Source organism: Macrobrachium rosenbergii, chromosome 12, assembly GCF_040412425.1.
Source record: "Macrobrachium rosenbergii isolate ZJJX-2024 chromosome 12, ASM4041242v1, whole genome shotgun sequence".
NCBI classification, from domain to species: domain Eukaryota; kingdom Metazoa; phylum Arthropoda; class Malacostraca; order Decapoda; family Palaemonidae; genus Macrobrachium; species Macrobrachium rosenbergii.
Window position 1 is genome coordinate 72,045,650 of NC_089752.1, and position 22,726 is coordinate 72,068,375.

The 22,726-nt window shown below is 37.7% G+C and overlaps 1 protein-coding gene across 5 annotated transcripts in view; it reads right to left on the reverse strand.

Annotated features, from left to right (window-relative positions):
* Positions 1-22,726, reverse strand: part of LOC136843731 (protein argonaute-2-like) — a 645,860-nt gene that overhangs the window by 336,895 nt on the left and 286,239 nt on the right. For all 5 annotated transcript variants that reach the window (XM_067112367.1, XM_067112365.1, XM_067112370.1 and 2 more), the window contains 2 exons: positions 16,628-16,820; positions 6,081-6,217 (listed from right to left, as the gene is read on the reverse strand). In XM_067112367.1, the coding sequence (XP_066968468.1) occupies positions 6,081-6,217; positions 16,628-16,820 (330 nt within the window). The remainder of the gene's footprint in view (positions 1-6,080; positions 6,218-16,627; positions 16,821-22,726) is intronic.

Here is a 22,726-nt window from a genome sequence, read left to right on the forward strand (position 1 = left end):
CAAGACGTTCAACTGAAAGACCCTCTTCCTCCTCTTGTTGTTCTTGAGCCGATTCCTTTTCCTCTTCACTTGCTGCTTGGTAAGCTCCAGCAAGTCATCATTCATCAGGGGGTCAGAATGGGCACTGATGAGTGTGTTGACTACTACTTCAGTGCAGGTCAACACTACTTCAGTGCAATAATCAAATCCTTCACCCCCAAGCAATTTTGCCAATCTCACAGCCGTGCTGGCAGCCTCATTGTGAGTCTTCTCCGGCAAGAAGCCTTTCCTGCATGCAATCAAGTTTCATTTTTCATTTCTTTAGGGGCAGACTGAATTATTGTAAGGCATGATGCTATGATGAATTTCTTTCAGAATTCTTTTAAGGTTAAGTCATCGTATCCATTGCATTGGCCAGGTGTTGCAGAGAGTTGCACGTGTAAAGGACCTTAAATGCATGGATCACGTCTTGGTCCATAGCTTGTATGAGGGAGGCAGTGTTGGAAGGGAGGAATTCAATCTGCACACAATCACACAACAGATCTAGGGGGTGCCCTCCGGCTTTGTCCTTGAGTAGCAACACCTTAAATTCAAGGCCTAGGCTGAGAAGGTATTTCTCCACTTCAGGGATTAAACACCGGTGGAACCAGACGGATGCTATGACTTTGGTTATCCAGGCCTTAGGGTTATGCATCCAGCTGACAGGCAGGGCATTCTCATTCTTGTTCTTGAGGGCCCTGGGGTTTGCAATTCTTATTCTTGTTCTTGAGGGCCCTGGGGTTTGCAGACTTATAAATCAGGCCTGGTTTGAGCAACTGGCCAAGCAGCATTCCCATACATGATGAGCATGATTCTGTCCTTTTGCGCCTTAAATCCAGGAGCTTTGGCCTCTTCCTTCATTGGATATGTTTTTGATGGCATTTCCTTCCAGAATAATCTGGTCTCATCCATGCCGAAGACCTGTTCAGACTTGCGTCCCTTCTCCTGGATGATTTGTTTGAAGGTCTCCAGATACCTCTCTGTGGCTTCTACATCAGCAGATGCAGCCTCTCCATGCAATCTCAACACTCCTTAGGTTATAACAGTTTGAAAACTTTTTAAACCACCCCCTGCTGACCTGAACACTTCCAGGGTGTGGTGGTGTTGATGTTCCTGGCTGCAGGCATTAAGTATCCTCTTCAACAAGCTTCGTATAAAGATTTAAAGCCTTCTCCTGAATTACAGTGTCCTGCAAGGGGTGTCCTTTTTATGGCAGTCTTTAATCCATGATGAAAGGGCAGATTCCACCTTAACAATGGTTGAAAACTGCTTTGCTTCATGCAGGCCAATTGGAGACCAATTGTCTAATTTCAGCCTCTTTACTCTTTATATGAGCAGAGTTTAAGGTGCTTTCACTCATGCCATATTGGTGTCCTATGCATATTGAAGTCAAGCCAGATTTCAACAAATCTAAAACTTTTACTTTTTCCTCTAGTGTCATCACCTTCCTCTGACGCTTAGGAACATTGCTAGGAACCTTAGAATGCATGGAATGTTAAGGCATCTTGAGTGTTTTTAGAATTTAGTAAAAACCAACGAAAAAAGCACTGAAAACTCTTTATCACACATGTATGGAATAAGCGCGTTGAACCGAGATGTGGAAAGATGAACCGTACCTTCATTCATACACAAGCCAATCATCAATGAGGAAGGCTGACTACTTCCAACCATTCCAGCCAATAGCATGTCATCATGGAGCCGACGTCATCATCCAAAACCAATAGAGTATGCTTTTGCTATAAACACAAGCAGAAAATTTACAACTTTTGTGTTGAATGTACATTAATATTTATTTACTATTACAAAATAGTTAATTAACCACAGCATTTTCTAATAATTATGTAAACATTAACGTTCCAAAGGGAATCAACTTTGCGAATGGGTATCGCATCTTGTAAAGGTACAGTACAGTACTTTACATAAAAAGGAAAGTTCCATAAGAAAGCAAAGTTTTTTCAAAGAAATTTCTTATCTGATTTCTTGTGAGCCTCTAACATTCCCACCAAAAAACGGTAGAATTTTCATTAAAATTTTCCTTACCGATTTTAGACTTGCATGAAAACTTGAAAATTACTTAAAAAATTAAACAAACAATTCTGCAGCGTTTTTCGAGGATTTCACAACTCTTCCAGATCTGTGAACAAATCACGGATGCAAATTAGTTAGGTTCCATTGAAAATTTAGCAAATCCATGAATTTGCGAATCCAGAAACGCGGAAGCACAAGGTATGGCTGTATAGTACAGCGAAACCTCACATTAACGGACTAATAGGGGGAAAAGGTTGTTTGTTAAAGCAGATTGTCCGTTAAAGTGAAGCATTGTTTTTTCGTTTCCTAAGTGATGTTTATCGGTAGGCTATCCTAGGCCTCAATGCAATAGTCACCGACATGCATAAAAAGATTCACATTATGAAATAAATTGATGATAAAGGTAATAAAACCATTTTTACCTTATATTATTGGCATATCTTCATAATAAATTGCCTATTTGAGGAATAATTCCATATCAATGAAATCTATTTGTATCTAAGCAAGCCCAGCTGAGCAAATATAACCATCGTGTTATGGTTGGGCTTAGAGCAATCTTTATCTTTCGGTAACCTTTGAGAAATTTTAATAGTAGTTTAATTACGGTAGTAATAACATTTAGGATAACATAATACAGTGGACCGACACCTATTCACGGTTCCGGATTCGCAGCTTCACCTATTCATGGATTTCTCTATGGAACATATATACAAATTATTCATGGAAAATTCACCTATTCGAGGTAATTTTCACAGAGAAATATTCACAAATTATAGTATTTTCATATTTTCGTGGCTAAATGCACTTTTTGTGATAAAACTATTAAAATACTCAGGTATAAGCATTTTTAAAGATTTTTTTTTGTGTTTAAACTATCAAAATATGGGTTTGTTTTAAATACTCAGGTACAAGCATTGTTAAAAGGGTATTTTGGTTTTTGAACTATCAAAATAGGGGTGTAAAGTATTCGTGGATTTTAGCTATTCGAGGGGGGTTGTGGCATGCCTACCCCGCAAATACCGTGGATCGACTATATTCAGTTTTTCATAAAAAATTCATTATTTCGGCGGTAAATAACCGTTTAGAACAGTTCAGTCACACGAATGGTAATTATGTACGATAACTATATTATCATATTGTTACGGGTTGTTTGTGATTGGCGATGAAATGCAAACAAAACAATGTTTCGCTTTTAACCTCCATACTTTGCCCTCCCATCGAGCAAGCATATTAAACCAGAGGTCAAGCCATAATGCTGCCTGGAAAGAGATCATGGTGACAGACTCCAATGCCGAAAAGGCCAAGCCATCCTGATGGACTCCCCAGGGATGTTGTTTGCCAGTGTGCAGACTGATGAGTCCAACTGTTAAGGGAAGTAGATCCTACTTTGATGTGTCAACATCAGGAGGAGGAGACTGCCATATCTAATAACAGTAGGAAACTTTCTGACCTAGAGATCAAACCTGGCCCAAGACACCATGTGCTGCGACCATGGCAATCTGAATGATGGTCTTGCTCCAAAGATGCATTCAAGGGAAACTTCTATTGAGATCATGTTCCGATATGGAGTCAAGGAAACCTCCCAGATAATATACTTAATGAGGTGGTGGTGGTGGAAAAGGCTTTCACTTTTTGCCTTAACCCTATCTCATATCTTACTCTCCTCTAGGGCAGAACTGTTTGAGGAAAGGCTGGCCCTTGTCATTGGAGCTGTAGCTGATGCCACTGGGGCATCTACCACTGGTTGGAGAACTGTTACAGGCAATCAATAAAGCTGACTGATTACATCTGTGGAAGTGGCAGCGACAGAAGGATGGGCTTCCTCTGACTTAGCTGAAGCTAAATGGTCAAGGAAGGCTACAAATGATGGACTCCTGGGATACCAAGGGAAGGCCACTTCTTGGGCAGGTACAGTCCTTACCCTTATTGCATGCCTATATGGGCGACATATGTGTTTGCGCCCTATGAATTTATGTTCTAAGAATACATGAACTTATAGGGAAAATACTTATGGGTAGCACTCCTCTCCACCCTTGAATTTTAGGTCTCCTTATGGCCAAAACAGAGATGAAGTAATTATAGAAATGTAGGAAAACAACAAGAATATGGCTTCTCCCTTAAATATACTTGACCTAGAGGCAAAAAACCTGGAGTTCCAAGGCTAGAAGAGCACAACATATTTACCACTGTCAATTCACTAACTTCTTTCATAAAAACATCAAATTATGACCATAAATAAATAGCACATACTGTATTTTCAACAAAAACATTTGGTAAAATTAAAACATATACAGTATCAAATGAACCGTAATTACTGTATATACTTGTACATCCTTTGATCTCGTTTTTTATGCAAACCTTTAAATTTCATCCCCAGAACTGGATTCATCACATATCTTATGTATTGTGTAAGTTGCATTTTCCTTAGATTAAACTTGGCTATGCTTAATGTGCTAGTTTCCTTTTCATCCAATTATACTACTCCAAACTTACTATGCCTGTCTCGGTTTCGGTAGATTCCAACAATAAAGCAAATTACATCTATATAGCTTTTGACTTAACAGGCCTAGAAGCAAACATTCAGCAGGCTAAAAGTAAAATGTCACACATTCATCCAGGCTTACCAAACTTATTGCTTGTCTAATAAATCACCATTGTTTCTTACAATTACACTTTCATATGAAACACTTGCATAAATAACAGGATAAACTGACAAACAAATGTACTGAGAAACTGATGTTTGCCAATGTTTATTACAAGCTGAGTTACATTTGTTGGTTTATTTTTTTTTATACTTTTGTAAAAATTTTTATTCGCCCTGCCCTTCAAGTAGTGGAAAAAAGGTATCCCGCTAAATTTAACCTTTTAGAATATGTGAAAGAAGTCAAACTTGCAAAACCACACCTTTAATTCAATTATTTACTGCCCTTCTATATATAGGTAGAGTGCATGTGTTGACCTTGTTTTGATTATTTATAAAAAATGTATCTGACCTATTTCATTTAGCAACTAACGGCAGACATGATTTCAGTAGTCCTCAATCAGCTATCACTTGGCAACAAACTGGTGATATCAGTGAACCTAAATCAAGTCAATAATTATCAGAATGTAAACATAAGCAGTTTGCAAATGACACATGGCAATATGATAATTCTACCAATGTCATTGGAGACAGTAAGTAAAAAGTTTTGTTCTAGTTATTGTTTCAAACACAGTTGTACAATTTGACTTTTGCAAGTGGATATATCACTCTCACATTAGGGGTCTCACCAGGGGACAGCCCAGCCTCGGGTACATCACTCATTACTATAAAATCACATGGGAGTTTCTCACCTCCCCACACATACCTTCCATGGATGAGAGCAGTATTCATGGAGGAGTTGAGGAAGGAACTAAAGGGAGTAGGTGGTGCCATGAGGGAGGGGGGGTGCACCCCTTCATATGACATGAGCAAAGGCTTCTCATTCCTCCTTTTCTCTCAAACCTCTCTCACTGCAAAGGAGGCCAATTCGTTCAGTCCTCGTAGGGGATACAGGACTGCAAAGCCTACCCCTACAGGGACATAAGTGCCTTCACACACACAAACACATACCTTGCAATGGCATTGTAAGGGTTTTTTCTCCATTTATTAGTAAAAAAGAAAAAGTATACAACTCTCATACATACGGAATCTTCAACTTACCCAAGCAAAAGCACTGCAAGACAGCTGAAGAAAAGTGCTTGGAGACTGCAAGTGAGCAAGGGCATTTCCCTTTCTCACTCACTTTACAATGAGGAATATCCCTACACAAAAGGGGACGATTTGTATTTTTATGTAAATAATTTCCTCATATCAATGACCGATTAATTTACTGAGCAACTGACTGCAGTTTAAATCTGAAACCTTGATTCCAAAATTACTTTGCTGACTCGGACAAATTCAGACCTTTGACTGTGTGGTGTGGACTCCGACTAGGCCTTGGCGTTAAAAATTGTGGACTCAACAACAATACTGTTCATCTCTCAATTACACAAGAAAATTTCTCTCAACTGACCTGTAGTCCTTTCAGTTCTTTAGCTAGTCTTCTCCGCTGTCCATCATCCAACGGACGATTGAAGTCTCGAGGTGTAAAACCAATTTCAGTCATGAATTCCAACACAGTCTGCTCTTTGTAGAAGGCTTTATTAGATACTGTTGGCAAGAATAAAAAATCTGATGTATTAAGAAATATATGCAAGTACTTAAGAATAAAATCATAAAACAAAATAATGAATACATAAATTTTCATAAAATTTTTTACTTCAATATTTACCAACTATCAAGACAGTTATTAAAACTTGTGCCTACATGTGTTTGGCAAACATGAAAAAATAAAGAAGATACTTGGCTGAGATCCCATATGACATTTGCTGCCTAGTTCACCTAGAAAAACTTTTAGGAAAACCAACTAGTTGAAGTAATAGTTTTGACAGGTTCTAATATCATAACCAGTTCGGACTATAATCGCCGGAAGCCAGGAGGATCAGCGAAACCAATACCTGTCTTGCTAATAACCCTTGGCATGATGCTTCATTATGTATCCTTTTGTCACATGGCAAATACCTCATCAACAAAAGGAAAATAATGATTGAAGTGGAATATGTGGAATTTTTAGGATACAGCTGTTTTTTCCCACGTACCTTTCTGTACTTGGAGGAGATGGCCATCCTCCAAGCTAGTAAGGCAACAAAAGCCACTGAGGTAACTGCCTCTTCCCATTTCTATGAAAATTTAGCACTTTCATAATCCTGGAGAACCAATGCTCTCCTCCTTTGGTTAGCATTAGCTTTCTGCCCCTTCACTTCTATAACGATTAATCATGTAAAGGCAGAATTTAAGAACTTTGCAGTTACTGTGCAGCCTAAGAAAATGATGAAAATAAAGCTAACTATTTCCACTATCCCAGTACCTGGTAACTCCACAAAGGGATGGACAATACCTCCACCTCCTTTTGAATGGGAAAAGTTTCCAAATAGGAAAGGACAGATACAAATTCAAAGTCATACCCTTTGCATTAGGCACTGCACAAAGAATCTTTAAGAAATTAACAGCAATAGTTGTCCAGGAACTCGGAAAAGAAGGCATTCAACTAGTAGCATACCTTACTCATTTAAGTGTTATTACATGCCATACCATTTGGATGAATTTAGTGGGAAAGATGTTCATAACTTAAATAGTCCATAAATGACTTATGGCAACTGTAGTAGCTCAGCATAGGGCAGAGGGGGACCAGTGTGCCTTGAGACTTAGTGGGAGAATGTATTGCCCCTCTCTATCCCATGACGTCATTTTTATTTATTTGCTCATAAATATACCCAGGGACTGCTGTTGGTTTTAGTTCTTATCTTTTATGATGCTATGTCAGCTATACAAGAAAAGTGCAGAGAAACATAATAAAAAAAAAGGTATATCTTACAAAAAAGTTACTGAGCTGTAATTATAATTTTACAAAAAATTAATTAGAAAAAACATGTATAACCTGGTAAAATTAGCATATTTTTATGAGCGTCTTGCAAAAGAGGCCCTACACAGGGTTGTAAATGGTCACTTTCAGCTTCCTGCGGAAGGCAGGGAAAAATTTTATAATTTTTTTTCTTACACCATTTGCATTTGTATATCTTCCTCTTTCCACTGATGTTTTTTTCTTAAATTGGCTAACCTTAAAGTTTGCCTAGTATGGGAGTGTGTTTAACCCTTTAACGCCGACTGGACGTATTTTACATCGACAAAAGTTGTCTGTCGGGTGCCAAGTGGACGTAGAATACATCAACTCCAAAAAGTTTTTTTAAATATTCGTGGAAAAATACTTATAGGCCTCGTTTGCGAAAAATTTTAAATCACGCGCCTTGAGGGATGCTGGGAGTTCACGGATCACACTGTTGTTTTGTTTACAAGCGTGACCCAGCTGTGCATACGCGAATTTCTTTCTTATCCCAAAAGAAAGCATCAGCTAACTCTGCTGAAAATCTCAGAAATTCTTTAGTCATTTTGTCATAATTTTTGCACAGTTTTTGATTAGCCTTTACATAATGTTTTATATATGAAAATGTGTGCAATTTCATGTAGAATACAACAAAAAATAACTCATGCTTGTAGCTTTTATCAATTTTGAAATATTTTCATATAAATCACAATAAGTGCCAAAATTTCGACCTTCGGTCAACTTTGACTCGACTGAAATGGTAAAAAAATGCAATTGTAAGCTAAAACTCTTACATTCTAGTAATATTCAATCATTTACCTTCATTTTGCAACAAACGAGAAGTCTCTAGCACAATATTTTGATTTATGGTGAATTTTTGAAAAAACTTTTTCCTTATGTCCGCTCTAACTATGCTGAAAATCTCAGAAATTCTTTAGTCACTTTGTCGTAATTTTTGCACTGTTTTCTATTAGTCGCTACATAAAGTTTTACATATGAAAATGTGCGCAATTTCATGTAGAATACAATAAAAAATAATTCATGTTGTAGCTTTTATCAATTTTGACATTTTCATATAAATCACGCTGTGCCAAAATTTCAACCTTTGGTCAAATTTGACTCGACCGAAATGGTCGAAAAATGCAATTGTAAGCTAAAACTCTTACATTCCAGTAATATTCAACCATTTACCTTCATTTTGCAACAAACGAGAAGTCTCTAGCACAATATTTCGATTTACGGTGAATTTTTGAAAAAAAACTTTTCCTTACGTCCGCTCTAACTCTGCTGAAAATCTTGTAAGAGCCTCACGCCGTCTCTTCCAAACACGTGTGTGTTCGTCGTCCATCGGAGTGGACAAGACAACAAGAGCATCTCATTTTTTTTCTCTAAAGGAATGCAATTTCAACCATACAATATTTCCGTCTGTTTCTCCCTAACCATTGTTGTCTTGATGTATGTACAATCACCACTACTTGCATTGCCATGCAAGCATTGTAATCATGTACCCATTATGTTCCAATGAATCTTCTGTATCAAACTGTGTGTATGTTTGTTGTGAAGAAGCCAAACGTCTCGCCATTCCGATGGACGACGGACACACGAACACACACGTGTTTGTAAGAGACGGCGTTAGGCTCTTACAATCTCAGAAATTCTTTAGTCACTTTGTTGTAATTTTTGCACCGTTTTATATTCGCCGTTACATAAAGTTTTATATATGTAAACACGCGCAATTTCATGTAGAATACAACAAAAAATAATTCATGGTTGTAGCTTTTATCAATTATGAAATATGTTCATATAAATCATGATAAGTGCCAAATTTTCAACCTTCGGTCAACTTCGACTCGACCATTTTGAAATGGTCGAAAAATGCAATTATAAGCTAAAACTCTTACATTCTAGTAATATTCAATCATTTACCTTCATTTTGCAACAAACGAGAAGTCTCTAGCACAATATTTTGATTTATGGTGAATTTTTGAAAAAAACTTTCCTTACGTCTGCACGCTAACTCTGCTGAAAATCTCAGAAATTCTTTAGTCACTTTGTCGTAATTTTTTGCACCGTTTTATATTAGCCGTTACATAACATTTTATATATGAAGATGTGGACAATTTCATGTAGAATACAACAAAAAATAACTCATGGTTGTAGCTTTTATCAGGTTTGAAATATTTTCATATAAATCATGATAACCGTTAAACGCCTACTGGACGTATCATACGTTGACTAAAATTGTCTGTTGGGTGCCAAGTGGACGTACCGTACGTCGACTACAAAAAATTTCAACCTTCGGTCAACTTTGACTCGACCAAAATGGTCGAAAAACGCAATTGTAAGCTAAAACTCTTACATTCTAGTAATATTCAATCATTTACCTTCATTTTGCAACCAATTGGAAGTCTCTAGCACAATATTTCGATTTATGGTGAATTTTTGAAAAAAAATTTTTCCTTATGTTCGCGCCAGAAATTCTTTCGTCACGTTGTCGTAATGTTTGCACTGTTTTATATTAGTCGTTACATAAAGTTTTATATATGGAAATGTGCGCAATTTCATGTAGAATACAACAAAAAATAACTCATGGTTGTAGCTTTTATCAGTTTTGAAATATTTTCATATAAATCACGATAACTGCCAAATTTTCAACCTTCGGTCAACTTGAACTCGACCGAAATGGTAAAAAAACGCAATTGCAAGCTAAAACTCTTACATTCTAGTAATATTCAATCATTTACCTTCATTTTGCAATAAATTGGAAGTCTCTAGCACAATATTTCAATTTATAGTGAATTTTTGAAAAAAACATTTTCCTTACGTCTGTGCAGTAACTCGGCCAAACATCTCGGAAATTCTTTCGTCATGTTGTCGTAATGTTTGCATCGTTTTATATTAGTCGTTATATAAAGTTTTATATATGAAAATGTGCGCAATTTCATGTACAATACAACAGAAAATAACTCATGGTTGTAGCTTTTATCAGTTTTGAAATATTTTCATATACATCACGATAAATAGAAAAAATTCGACTTTCGGTCGACTTTAACTCGACCAAAATAGTCAAAAACTGCAATTGTAAGCTAAAACACTTACAGTCTAGTAATATTCAATCAATTAGCTTCATTTTTCAACAAACGGGAAGTCTCTAGAACAATATTTCGATTTATGGTGAATTTTTGAAAAAATATTTTTTACGCTTGAGCATTTAATTCATGCATCATTTTGTGATAATATTTTCTCCGTGTTGCTTTGATCGTTTTACAATTTGTTATATACCAAATTCATCGCAATTTAGTGTACAATACAACTAAAAAAAATTAACTCATTAGATTTAACCGTTGTGCTTACAGCGCGATTTGTATAGAAATTTGTATAGAATTATATAAGTTTTTTTTTTTTTTTGCTGTCATATATTCCAATATTTATATATGATAATGATATTTTTTTTTCATTTCTGATGGTTGCATACTAAACTTCAGGCAATGACAAAAAAAAATGAGCCAAAAATGAACTCTTAACCCTCACAATCCGGGCTAAAATACGCTTATGTAACATCTGAGACCGGGCTAAAATTGACTATTGCAAATTGGAGAAAAATACATATCTATGGAAAGGTAATAGCATGCACATGAACGTGGAACAAAAAAAAAAAATTTAAAAAAATTTTTGTACTTACCAGAGCGAGTTGATTATAAAGTGCTATAAGATGGATGAGCGGGGAGACAGCTGACTGAAAAGAATTGGCCCGGGCGCGGGCCTTTTCGCCGACACGCTAACAAACAATACCACGCAAAATAATGAATTCTAAAAGTTTGCACTTGTATACAACAAATATAATACAATAAAAGTTATTTACATGTAAGTTATTACCCGTAAAATGCAATGAAAATGAAACATACCTATAAATGTTAAAAAAAAGTATATAAAAAGTAATACTCGGGAAAAAAGTTATCGAAAGCCTTATATTTCTGCCCTTATCGTATGAAAAATATTAGTATTTATGAAAGACCCGTAATGTAATATGAAAACCCGTAATGTAAAGTAAAAGTTATTGAAAGTGAACAATACCCATCGTTATACCCGTAAAATGCCAAGAAATTGAAATATATATCATCAATGTATGCCAACACATTTCTCGACTCAATGAAAAGCTCTCTCTCTCTCTCTCTCTCTCTCTCTCTCTCATAAAAGACTGTCAAGTGAATAATGTAAATGTAAAACAAAGTTTACTTGAAATAAAAAGTTATAAATTATTACCCGTAAAATGCAATGAAAATGAAACATACCCATAAATGTAAAAAAAAAAAGTATATAAAAAGTAATACTCGGGAAAAAAGTTATCGAAAGCCTTATATTTCTGCCCTTATCATATGAAAAATATTAGTATTTATGAAAGACCCGTAATGTAATATGAAAACCCGTAATGTAAAGTAAAAGTTATTGAAAGTGAACAATACCCATCAAGTTATACCCGTAAAATGCCATGAAATTGAAATATATATCGTCAATGTATGCCAACACATTTCTCGACTCAATGAAAAGCTATCCATCTCTCTCTCTCTCTCTCTCTCATATAAAAGACTGTCAAGTGAATAATATACCCATAAAAGAAAAAGTGAATTACCAGGTAAATAAAAAACAAAGTTTACTTGAAATAAAAAGTTATGATAACATGTATTTTACTTGTATTTTACTCTCTCTCTCTCTCTCTCTCTCTCTCCTAGAATTCATTGTAGCTGTGGTATATTTTGAAGCATGGCAAACATAGACCGACGCCACATGTTGGGCACCAGGTTGTGACCAACTTCCTCCGTCTTTCCTCAATGTTCTTTGTGTTAGCACATACGTGGCAGGTCCTCTGGCTCAGTTTTCCCTTTTGGGTTTCGGGAAGGCGGTCCAAGAAGTGGGTCTGGCACCATTGTCTGGGTGCCAGACGAGACGTTTCTGGTTGCTCGACAAATTTTCCCTTGGCTGTTCTCTGGAATTGGCCATATTTCGTCAAGAGCTGTTTACACACGTTGAGTGAAAAGTAGCGCAGAGAAATTGACTGTTTTGTATGGAATTTGTACAGGTTATACGCATTCAGCATACAAACGTCTATGATGTGGAATAGGGCTTTCTTGTACCACTTCATTGTTCTCCGAGTGCATGCCACGTATCCAATTTGCATATCAGATTTATCTACAAGACGCATGTTTTTCACGTAGTCCACAATCACATCTGGTTTGTAAATGGTTTCACGTGTTCTGTAGTCCTGTTTCCCAGTGGATATCATTTGCCCAGTGTGAATCCCGACAACAGATTGAATTCCTTTCGGTCCTTCCATTTCACAAGGAGATGATGAGCTTTCTTTCTGAAAACAGCCTCACCTCGTTTGATACCCTTTGGGAATTTGGGCATTCCTTTTCTATTGTCTCTGACCGTCCCAACCAACCCGGTGTTGTTGTCGTGGAGATAAGTACTTAGCCCCGGGCTGGTGTAGTAGTTATCAGTATACAGGATATGGCCTGCATTCCAATAGGGATCCATTAGCGTCTTCACAACGGCCCCTGAATGCCCCAAGGGATCATTAGCTGGGATGTCTACGTCTGTCCCTGTATAAATGACAATGTCAAGAACATATCCCGTTTACAGTCACAAATAACATATATTTTTATCCCAAAACGATGTCTTTTTGTTCTTATGTATTGCTTGAATATCAGTCTACCCTTGAATAACACTAAACTTTCATCCACAACAAGTTTTTGGAAGGGATAAAAATATTTTTTGAATCTTTCCCTTACCATTTCCAAGACATCTCTTATTTTCCACAGTCTATCATTACTATTTCTATCCCTCATCTCATTGTCTGTGAAATGCAAGAACCGATATATATCCTGATATCTGTCACGTGGCATGAATTTTCCATATATAAAGCGTATATATGTATGCATCTGTTGCCCAGTAATCCCTCATACGATGCTTCGATGTATGAGGCATTAGTAACGTGAGAGCCAGGAACACTATCATTTCTTGGAGACAAACATCTACCCATTTCTTCATCTTCGATGTACCAGGAGGCCTGTCACGTGTGAGGAGCGAGTGATACCGATTGGTTTCATCGACCATGACTTGCACTATATCATCGTCGATGAATTTCCGAAAATAATCGGATTCTTCACTCATATTAGGGTCGAGGTCAAAATCTAGCGTCACTCCTGCTGAACCACCAAAAACATAATCATGAGGAACGAAATTACGCCCATCAGTCCACCCATCATCTTCTGTAGCCGCAGCCGACCCATGTGTTCGAACACCACGGCCGCTTCCCCTTCCCCCCGATGAACTGCGAGAGGAAGAGGATCCCACCCTCCCCCGTTGCCTGCGGCGCCGGCGAACGGACCCTCTGCCTCGGAGAATGTCTTCTTCATCATCAATTATTTCAGCTTGATAAGCATCACTATCATCACTACTACTATCAGTTTCTTGCTGACGATATGTAGGATCATTCAGTTCCTCATCACCACTTTCATCAGCCCATCCCAAGCCTTCGAGAACGTCGTTCGTAATCAGACTCGCTCCCATAGCTATCACTATCGTGGAATTCTTCCAACAATTTCAAAGTTTCACTGATTTCTTTGGTCGTTAGGGACCTCTTTTTACTACTAATTTTTTTCTTACTAGTAGAAGGATCACTGACAAAAGTATCACTATCATCCGAGACGCGCGTGGCGCGCACCAAGACCACTGAAGTGCTTGGTTGGGGTCAGAAGAAAATGATCCGCGACCCTCCATGGCCAATGCTTGGGGACTACTGATCGCTCTCATTCAGCTCTCAGAGGTGGTGTATGGTGATCTATGGGTTGCCAATTTGTCAAAAATACTCTAGAGGTGTCGCAGCAGAAAAATTGCGCCAATTCCATTCAAAACATTTATGGCGATTGAAATCTTTCAGGAAAGATACCCGGACTCCGCCACAGAGTTAATTTAAATCTTTCAGGAAAGATACCCGGACTGTGGGGGTTAATCTTAAAAACTAAGCGTGCTGTGATTTTTTGAAAAAAACTTTTTTCCGCTTCGGCGCTAACTCACCGAACGCCGCCGGCATACGGGAGACGTTTTTGTGAATAGAGGCTCGGCATTTAAGGAATAAGTGCCGAAATTTCAACCTTCGGTCAACTTTGACTCGACCAAAATGGTCGAAAAATGTAATTGTAAGCTAAAACTCTTACATTCTAGTAATATTCAATCATTTACCTTCATTTTGCAACAAATGAGAAGTCTCTAGCACAATATTTGAACTTATGGTGAGTTTTTGAAAAAAACTTTTTTTTTACTTCCGCGTGTTACGAATTCATGCATCATTTTGTGGTAATATTTTCACTGTGTTGCTTTTATCGTTTTACAATTTGTTATATACCATAATCATCGCAATTTAGTGTACAATACAACGAAAAAAAAATAGCTCATTAGCTTTAACCTTTTTGCTCACAGCGCGATTTGTATACAATCATATATGAAATTTTTTTTTGCGCTGTCATATATTCCAATATTTATATATGATATTTTTTTCATTTATGATGGTTGCATACTAAACTTCAGGCAATGAGAAAAAAAGGAGCCAAAAATGAACTCAATCTTAAAAACTAAGCGTGCTGTGATTTTTTGAAAAAAACTTTCTTTCCACTTCGGCACTAACTCCCAAACCCCGCCGGCAAACAGCAGACACTTCTGTAAATACAGGCTCGGTGTTTAAGGGTTAATATATATTAAGCCCATCCATTAAAGGTTAAAGTGGACCCACACTTTGTTGGTTCTAGACAGCATGACAACGATGACTTCGTCTCAGGAGGCTGGGTTCCTGCTCATCCCCTCTCAGTGCAGTCATGCTGTGGATGGCTCAGGCAAGGAAGTGGCACTTGTCAGCAATCCACCTTACAGGGTAGCAGACTCGACCAAGGGGTTGTTAGAAGAACACTCCCTTTAAATAATTGCGAACATGCTTCTGCACCTGAAAGTGGAGCTGCTTGCCCCACACAAAAATCATAAACTTCCAGTGTATGTCTAGCAAGAGATGTATTTTTACATGGCTAGAAGGGATGGAGGACATTCTACCTTTCTTCTCCATTGTCCCAGATACTGCTGATGAGGGATAAATAATCTTACATCCCAACCTGGCATAATTAGGTAAGTCACTTGAGAACCACACAGAATAACCCATATCTTTGTTTTTCCTGTCTTTCATTGCTAAACCCTATTGGGTATCCTAAATAAAAGATGGTAGCTAAAAACTTACCTTACAATAGATAAAAAGATTGTAGCTGGAAACTTGAATTACTTTACCATAGACCAGTTTGTCATCTAGGTTGTTGGTATTTTTTAATCAAGAGCTGGACAATTTCTTCACCTGTCAATTTCTTTTGTAAGTTTCTTTGAGGACAAACAGTGACTACACTATAAAAAACACCAGCTTTGAAAAAGGAAGCACCTATTTTCGGTAGCTGCCATGAAACCTCCAACCCATTAGCTTTCCGTACCGAAATGGCATGGGACTTTGTGGGGAGTATTCTTTCTTTCACAGGCCTGGCAAATATTGGAGATCTTGGCCAGCCTGTGTGCTGTGCCACATCTGCGTGAGAAGGGTGAATGAAAACCATGTAAATTTGCTGGACAAGGGAAAGAGCTGTCTTGCCTTGAGTCCTTTTATAATGTCACTATGTCAATAATCAAAGTACTATTCTGGCCAAGACCAACTATGAGAGAATTCCTGGAAATTGGTTGGTTTGCCTTATGGAGCCCTTGGGAATCATATGAGTAACTCTTGAGAATTCAGAGCGGCTACCAAACTAGGTTTTCCTTAATCAAAACCTGTTTTATATGTTCCGCTAAGGCTCTCACCCACCCTAATACAGTATCTACAAGTTTACCAAGTATCCTGTACACTTATAATCCTGACACTCATTACAGACCGATTACAATTAGGACAAATTCACTATCATGCAATAACCATTAACTTCATTACGTATATATATTAAACAGTGAAACTACTGTAAAGTCACTTTGAGAGAAATTGAAATTATGTAAACAAACTCCATTATAATGGCAGCATTTATACAAAGTTATACTACTGTTATATGACATTTCCTATAACTTACTGTCAAGATTAAGCAGCATAGACCCATCCTTCCATGAACATGGTCTCAATGAGCTGAAGAAGCCTACAACACCTTCTTTTCCACCACCCAGAGGTGTAAGAGGTCCAAACTCTCCTCCACATGAAAAAAAGGTGTTTCTGCCTATACATATATACTTCACACTAGGGGTGTGATGAAACAGGACTTCAAGCATCTGAAAATTCAAACCAGTTGATAAATACCAATCAGTGCATGTGGCACCACAGGAATGTATATGATTTTTATGTATTTTCTCTACAAATGTTTGTTTAAACAACCTTATTCTAATCATATTTCTTCAAAAATTCTACATGTAAATTAAGTGGAATCAGCAGTCACAGTTCAACATAAAAATTCTACAATGGGATTTTCCATCACCCATAACTGTACAAGGATAACCTTCATGTTGATTTGAAATAGATATAAACTCCTGAGATATTCCATACATCTGATCTTCCATAACAAATTATATGAAAAATTTTTTCAATTTCAACAAAGCCCACATATATAGTTGTAGCATTTCCAAAAGTGATTTGTTGCATATGGTCAAACTTTTGGTAATAGTACTGTAAACCTGGACTCCTCAGCTCTCTCAAATAACACTCTGGCATTCTCTTTACTGACCTAAACTTCTGACACCCCGTATGACTAAGCTTTCACTAATAAATCAATAGAATAACCCAAACTGTTCAGCCTTTACCACCCTTGGTGCCAGACCATCTTCATCAGCTGACTTCATTCTTCCTTGATCACCTTCAACAAGTGCATACAGTATTACTGTACCTCAATTAGTCATAATTGCACTAGCCACAATTCTGCATCATCCACGTCAAAACTACACCCCAACTAAAAATGTGTGGATTATATACAATGAACAAAAAACCTTAACTGGTTAACAATGCTTAGCAAGCAGAAGAATGTGACTCATCAGTTCATGTATGCATACTGATAAAGGGTTATTGCGGGGGGATAGACTGGGGTAATTGTGTTGAGAGCAGAATGGAGGGGGCCGGGAAAACACTCTTCCACTTGAGAACTTTCGCAACTGTTATTGGCTTAAAAGCAATAATGTCATACTCAATGTCACCTTATTCATTACCAGAGAGAGAGAGAGAGAGAGAGAGAGAGAGAGAGAGAGAGAGAGAGAGAGAGAGAGAGAGAGAGAGAGTGAGTGTGTGTGTGTGTGTGTGTGTGTGTGTGTGTGTGTGTGTGTGTGTGTGTGTGTGTGTGTGTGTGTGTGTGTGTGTGTGTGTGTGTGTCCCCAACCCTGAATGGATAGGTCGTACGGTAACAAAGAATGATCGAGTTCTTAAATTTTTAAACAATATGATATAAAAAAAAGAACAATTTTGTGGATTAATTATAAGATATTAATACATTTCCGGGTGTCAAAGACACACTCCACTTTTGACTTGGAAAAAAAAAAAAAAAGTAGCAACACACAAGCTGATTTCTTGGTATTAGTGTGTTTTGCACATTCCACTGTCAATGGTCTGAAAATATGACTATAACTAGAACACCATACAGGTATTGATTTTGCAATTTGTCACTCCAAACACGTGTCTTATGCTTTTTCAAATTCAATTATTTTAATATTAAATATGCTTTTCTGATTACGAGGTACATATACCGTGTAAGATATCCAGCCATGCTGCATCACAAATGTATTAAGTCTTGTAGCGAACTATGTGCTGGCCTGTGAGAAGGTATATCCAGTACAGGTGACATTTATGTTGACGGAGGTTTCCACAGTTAGATACAGTGGGTATCTGACACGTTCATTTGTGCCTTCTGATCATGGCCAAGTGCATGGAGACAGCGTGACAGATTGATGGAAGTGTTGCGATCCTTCAACCACTGAACCGGTGTTGTCATGCTTCTGGGAAGGGGTTATCAAGTGAATGCGTGCACATGTGCACTCTCTAATGTGCATGTTATCAAGGAACCATACAATAGCTATTCACTTCTTCCAGACATTATGTGGAATATTTGTGTCACAGTGAAACTCCTCTGTTTCTCCATTATGCACGTTTCCTGTTCTGTTCTCCATTAAGCATTTTTGTTTTACAGGTCTGTTCTTTATACAGTAAGCCCCCTGTATTCGCGGGGTGTGTGTACCGCACCCCCCTGCGAATAGCAAAAATCTAAGAATACTTAACTCTCTAAAAACTCTTAGAACTGCCTATTTTGATAGTTTAAACACAAGAAAAACCCTCTAAAAATACTTATACAGTAAACCCCCGTATTCGCGGTCTCACGATTCGCAGACTAACATATTCACAGATTTCTCTCTGGAATGTATCTACCAATTATTCGCGGAAAATTCGCAGTATTTTTCACTGAGGAATATTCACTAAATACTGTATTTTCATCTCATTTTCATAACTATATGCACTTTTGGTGATAAAATTAGCAAAATACTCAGGTAATGCTCGAGTTATGATAATTCACCTTACGATAATTCGATTTTGCAATGGGATAAGCAATTAACCCTTTAATGCCGAAGCCCTATTTACAAAAACGTCTCCCGTATGCCGGCGGCATTCGGTGAGTTAGCGCCGAAGCGGAAAAAAAGTTTTTTTCAAAAAATCACAGCACGCTTAGTTTTTAAGATTAAGAGTTCATTTTTGGTTCATTGTTTTTGACATTGCCTGAAGTTTAGTATGCAACCATCAGAAATGAAAAAAAATATCATCATATATAAATATTGGAATATATGACAGCGAAAAAAAAAACTCGTATATAATTGTATACAAATCGCGCTGTAAGCAAAACGGTTAAAGCTAATGACTTAATTTTTTTAGTTGTATTGTACACTAAATTGCGATGATTTTGGTATGTAACAAATTTTAAAACAATCAAAGCAACAAAGAGAAAATATTATCACAAAATGATGCATGAATTCGTAACGCGCAGACATAAAAATTTTTTTTTTTCAAAAATTCACCATAAATCGAAATATTGTGCTAGAGACTTCCCGTTTGTTCAAAAATGAAGCTAATTGATTGAATATTACTAGACTGTAAGTGTTTTAGCTTACAATTGCAGTTTTCGACCATTTCGGTCAAGTTAAAGTTGACCGAAAGTCGAATTTTTTCTATTTATCGTAATTTATATGAAAATATTTCAAAACTGATAAAAGCTACAACCATGCGTTATTTTTTGTTGTATTGTAAATGAAATTATGCACATTTTCATATATAAAACTTTATGTAACGACTAATATAAAACGGTGCAAATATTACGACAACGAGACGAAAGAATTTCTGAGATGTTCGGCCGAGTTACCGCGCAGACGTAAGGAAAATGTTTTTTTTTTTAAATTCACCATAAATCGAAATATTGTGCTAGAGACTTCCAATTTATTGCAAAATGAAGGTAAATGATTGAATATTTCTAGAATGTAAGAGTTTTAGCTTACAATTGCATTTTTTTACCATTTCGGTAAAGTTGACTGAAGGTTGAAATTTTGGTAGTTATCGTGATTTATGTGAAAATATTTCAAAACTGATAAAAGCTACAACCATGAGCTAATTTCTGTTGTATTCTACATGAAATTGCACACATTTTCATATATAAAAGTTTATGTAACGACTAATGTAAAACGATGGAAACATTACAACAACATGACGAAAGAATTTCCGAGATGTTCGGCCGAGTTACCGCGCGCAGACGTAAGGAAAAATGATATTTTTATGATAAAATAAAGTTTGTTCATACTTACCTGGCAGATATATATATAGCTGTATTCTCCGATAGGGACCGACAGAAATTCAAAAACTTACGGCAACGCAGTTGGGCCAGGTGGTTAGTACCCATTCCCGCCGCTGGGAGGCGGGTATCAGGAACCATTCCCATTTTCTATTCAGATTTTCTAGAATCTAGAACTACTGTCTCCTGAGGGGAGGAGGGTGGGTACTATGATTATATATATCATTTTGTTCATGACACTTACCTGACAGATATATATATAGCTGAATCCCACTATTGGAGGTGGGAAGAGACAGAATAGGATTTAGGAAACAAACATATGTAGGCGATTGACGCCTTGGTTTTCTTACCTGTTAGCATTGCTGACTTCGTGATTACTGTCACCCAAGTCTGCTTCTGCTTTACTAGAGACTCCAGCGAGGTAGAGACCTATAAAGCTGGTGAAATCTAGATGATCTGTCAACGGGGGCGAGACCACAATGTGACTAGACCATATGACCTTACTGTGAGGGCAAGCGACAAACTAAACAACCACCTGACCAAGCCTAGTTACGTCATGAATAATTAACATAAACTAAGGACTGGGACGACCACCACTGGTGGAGACCCAACAACCATAAAAAACAACACATCTAATATATTTAAAAAACACACAAAAACAAAACTAAAGGAGAGGATGAGAGTCGCTTTCTGCCCCCAAGATCGTATTTGCGGAAACGTAAGGCCCCAGCGCACAGCAATTCTCATAGGACGTCTTTACTTCCGTAATATAATGAGAAGCTTAAGACAGAATTGCTTCGCCAAAAGTGGCACCCAGAATGTCATTGAGAGACTGGTTTTTCTGGAAAGCCACTGAGGTAGCAATGGCTCTCACTTTGTGAGCCTTGACCTTCAAAGCTCTCAAATCCTCGTCTAGCACACTGGAATGGGCGTCTATGATGGTGCTTCGTAAAAAGAACGCCAGGCCATTCTTCGAGAGAGGTATATCAGGCCTCTTAACCGAGCACCAAAGATTGTTAGAAGGACCTCTACAATCCTGGGTCCTCTGTAAGTAAAATTTGAGAGCCCTGACAGGGCACAGGGTTCTCTCCGGTTCTTGTCCAGTGATGTCCGTCAAGCCCTTAATTTCGAAGGACCTGGGCCAAGGGGAAGACGGGTTTTCATTCTTGGCAAGAAACATAGGGCTCAGAGAGCAGACAGCATCAGGGCCTCTAAAACCTATAATCTTGCTGATCGCTTGAAGTTCACTAACTCTCTTCGCCGTCGCCAGAGCAGTAAGGAAAATAGCTTTCTTGGTTACGTCTTTGAAGGAAGCAGAATGCAAAGGTTCAAATCTCTTGGACATCAGGAATTTTAGAACGACATCTAAATTCCACGAAGGTAACTTAGGGGCGGCTACCTTAGACGTCTCAAAAGACCTTAGAAGATCATGAAGGTCTTTATTGTCCGATAAGTTAAGGCCTCTATGCCTAAAGACCGCTGACAGCATATTCCTGTAGCCTTTGATGGTAGGGACTGCCAGCTTTAAATCCTTTCTCAAATAAAAAAGGAAGTCCACTATCTGGGACACAGAGGTTGTGGTAGAGGAAATTCCCTTAAGTTTGCACCACTTCCTAAAAATGACCCACTTTGACTGGTACACTGCGCTGGAGGAGGCTCTCCTGGCGTTGGCGATCGCCTTAGCCAATGGTTTAGAAAAACCTCTCGCTCTGAGCAACTTCTCGATAGTCTGAATGCAGTCAGACTCAGAGCGGGAAGGTTTTTGTGGTACCTCTCGAAGTGGGGTTGTTTGAGAAGATCTGTTCTCATAGGAAGCGTTCTTGGAAAATCCACCAAGAGAGACATGACCTCCGTGAACCACTCCGCTGAAGGCCAAAAGGGGGCGATTAATGTCATTCTCGTCCCTTCTGAAGCTACAAACTTCCTGATGACTTCCCCCAGAATCTTAAATGGGGGAAAGGCATACAGGTCTAGACCCTTCCAGTCCCATTATTATTATTATTAAAATAGTTTAACCAGACCACTGAGCTGACCATCAGCTCTCATAGGGCTGGCCCGAAGGATTAGGATGGAATGACAAGTCTAGGCTAGAAGCCTAGCACTGGGACCTAATAGGTCACTTGTCAATGATGATAAACGAAAATGAAAATGAAATTAAAAGCTGTAAAAGGCATACGCTTTCATACTGGAACACACTCACACAATAAATACATTTAAACTCATGCTTCCATACATACTCACTAAAAAGGTATATTAAAATTTAAAATAAATTAAGTAAAATCATAAAATTTACTTGTTTTAAAATTCATTATACTGATTGATTGTTTTTTCTTATATTTTTCCAATTAATTTGCAGCTTCTCATGAACAT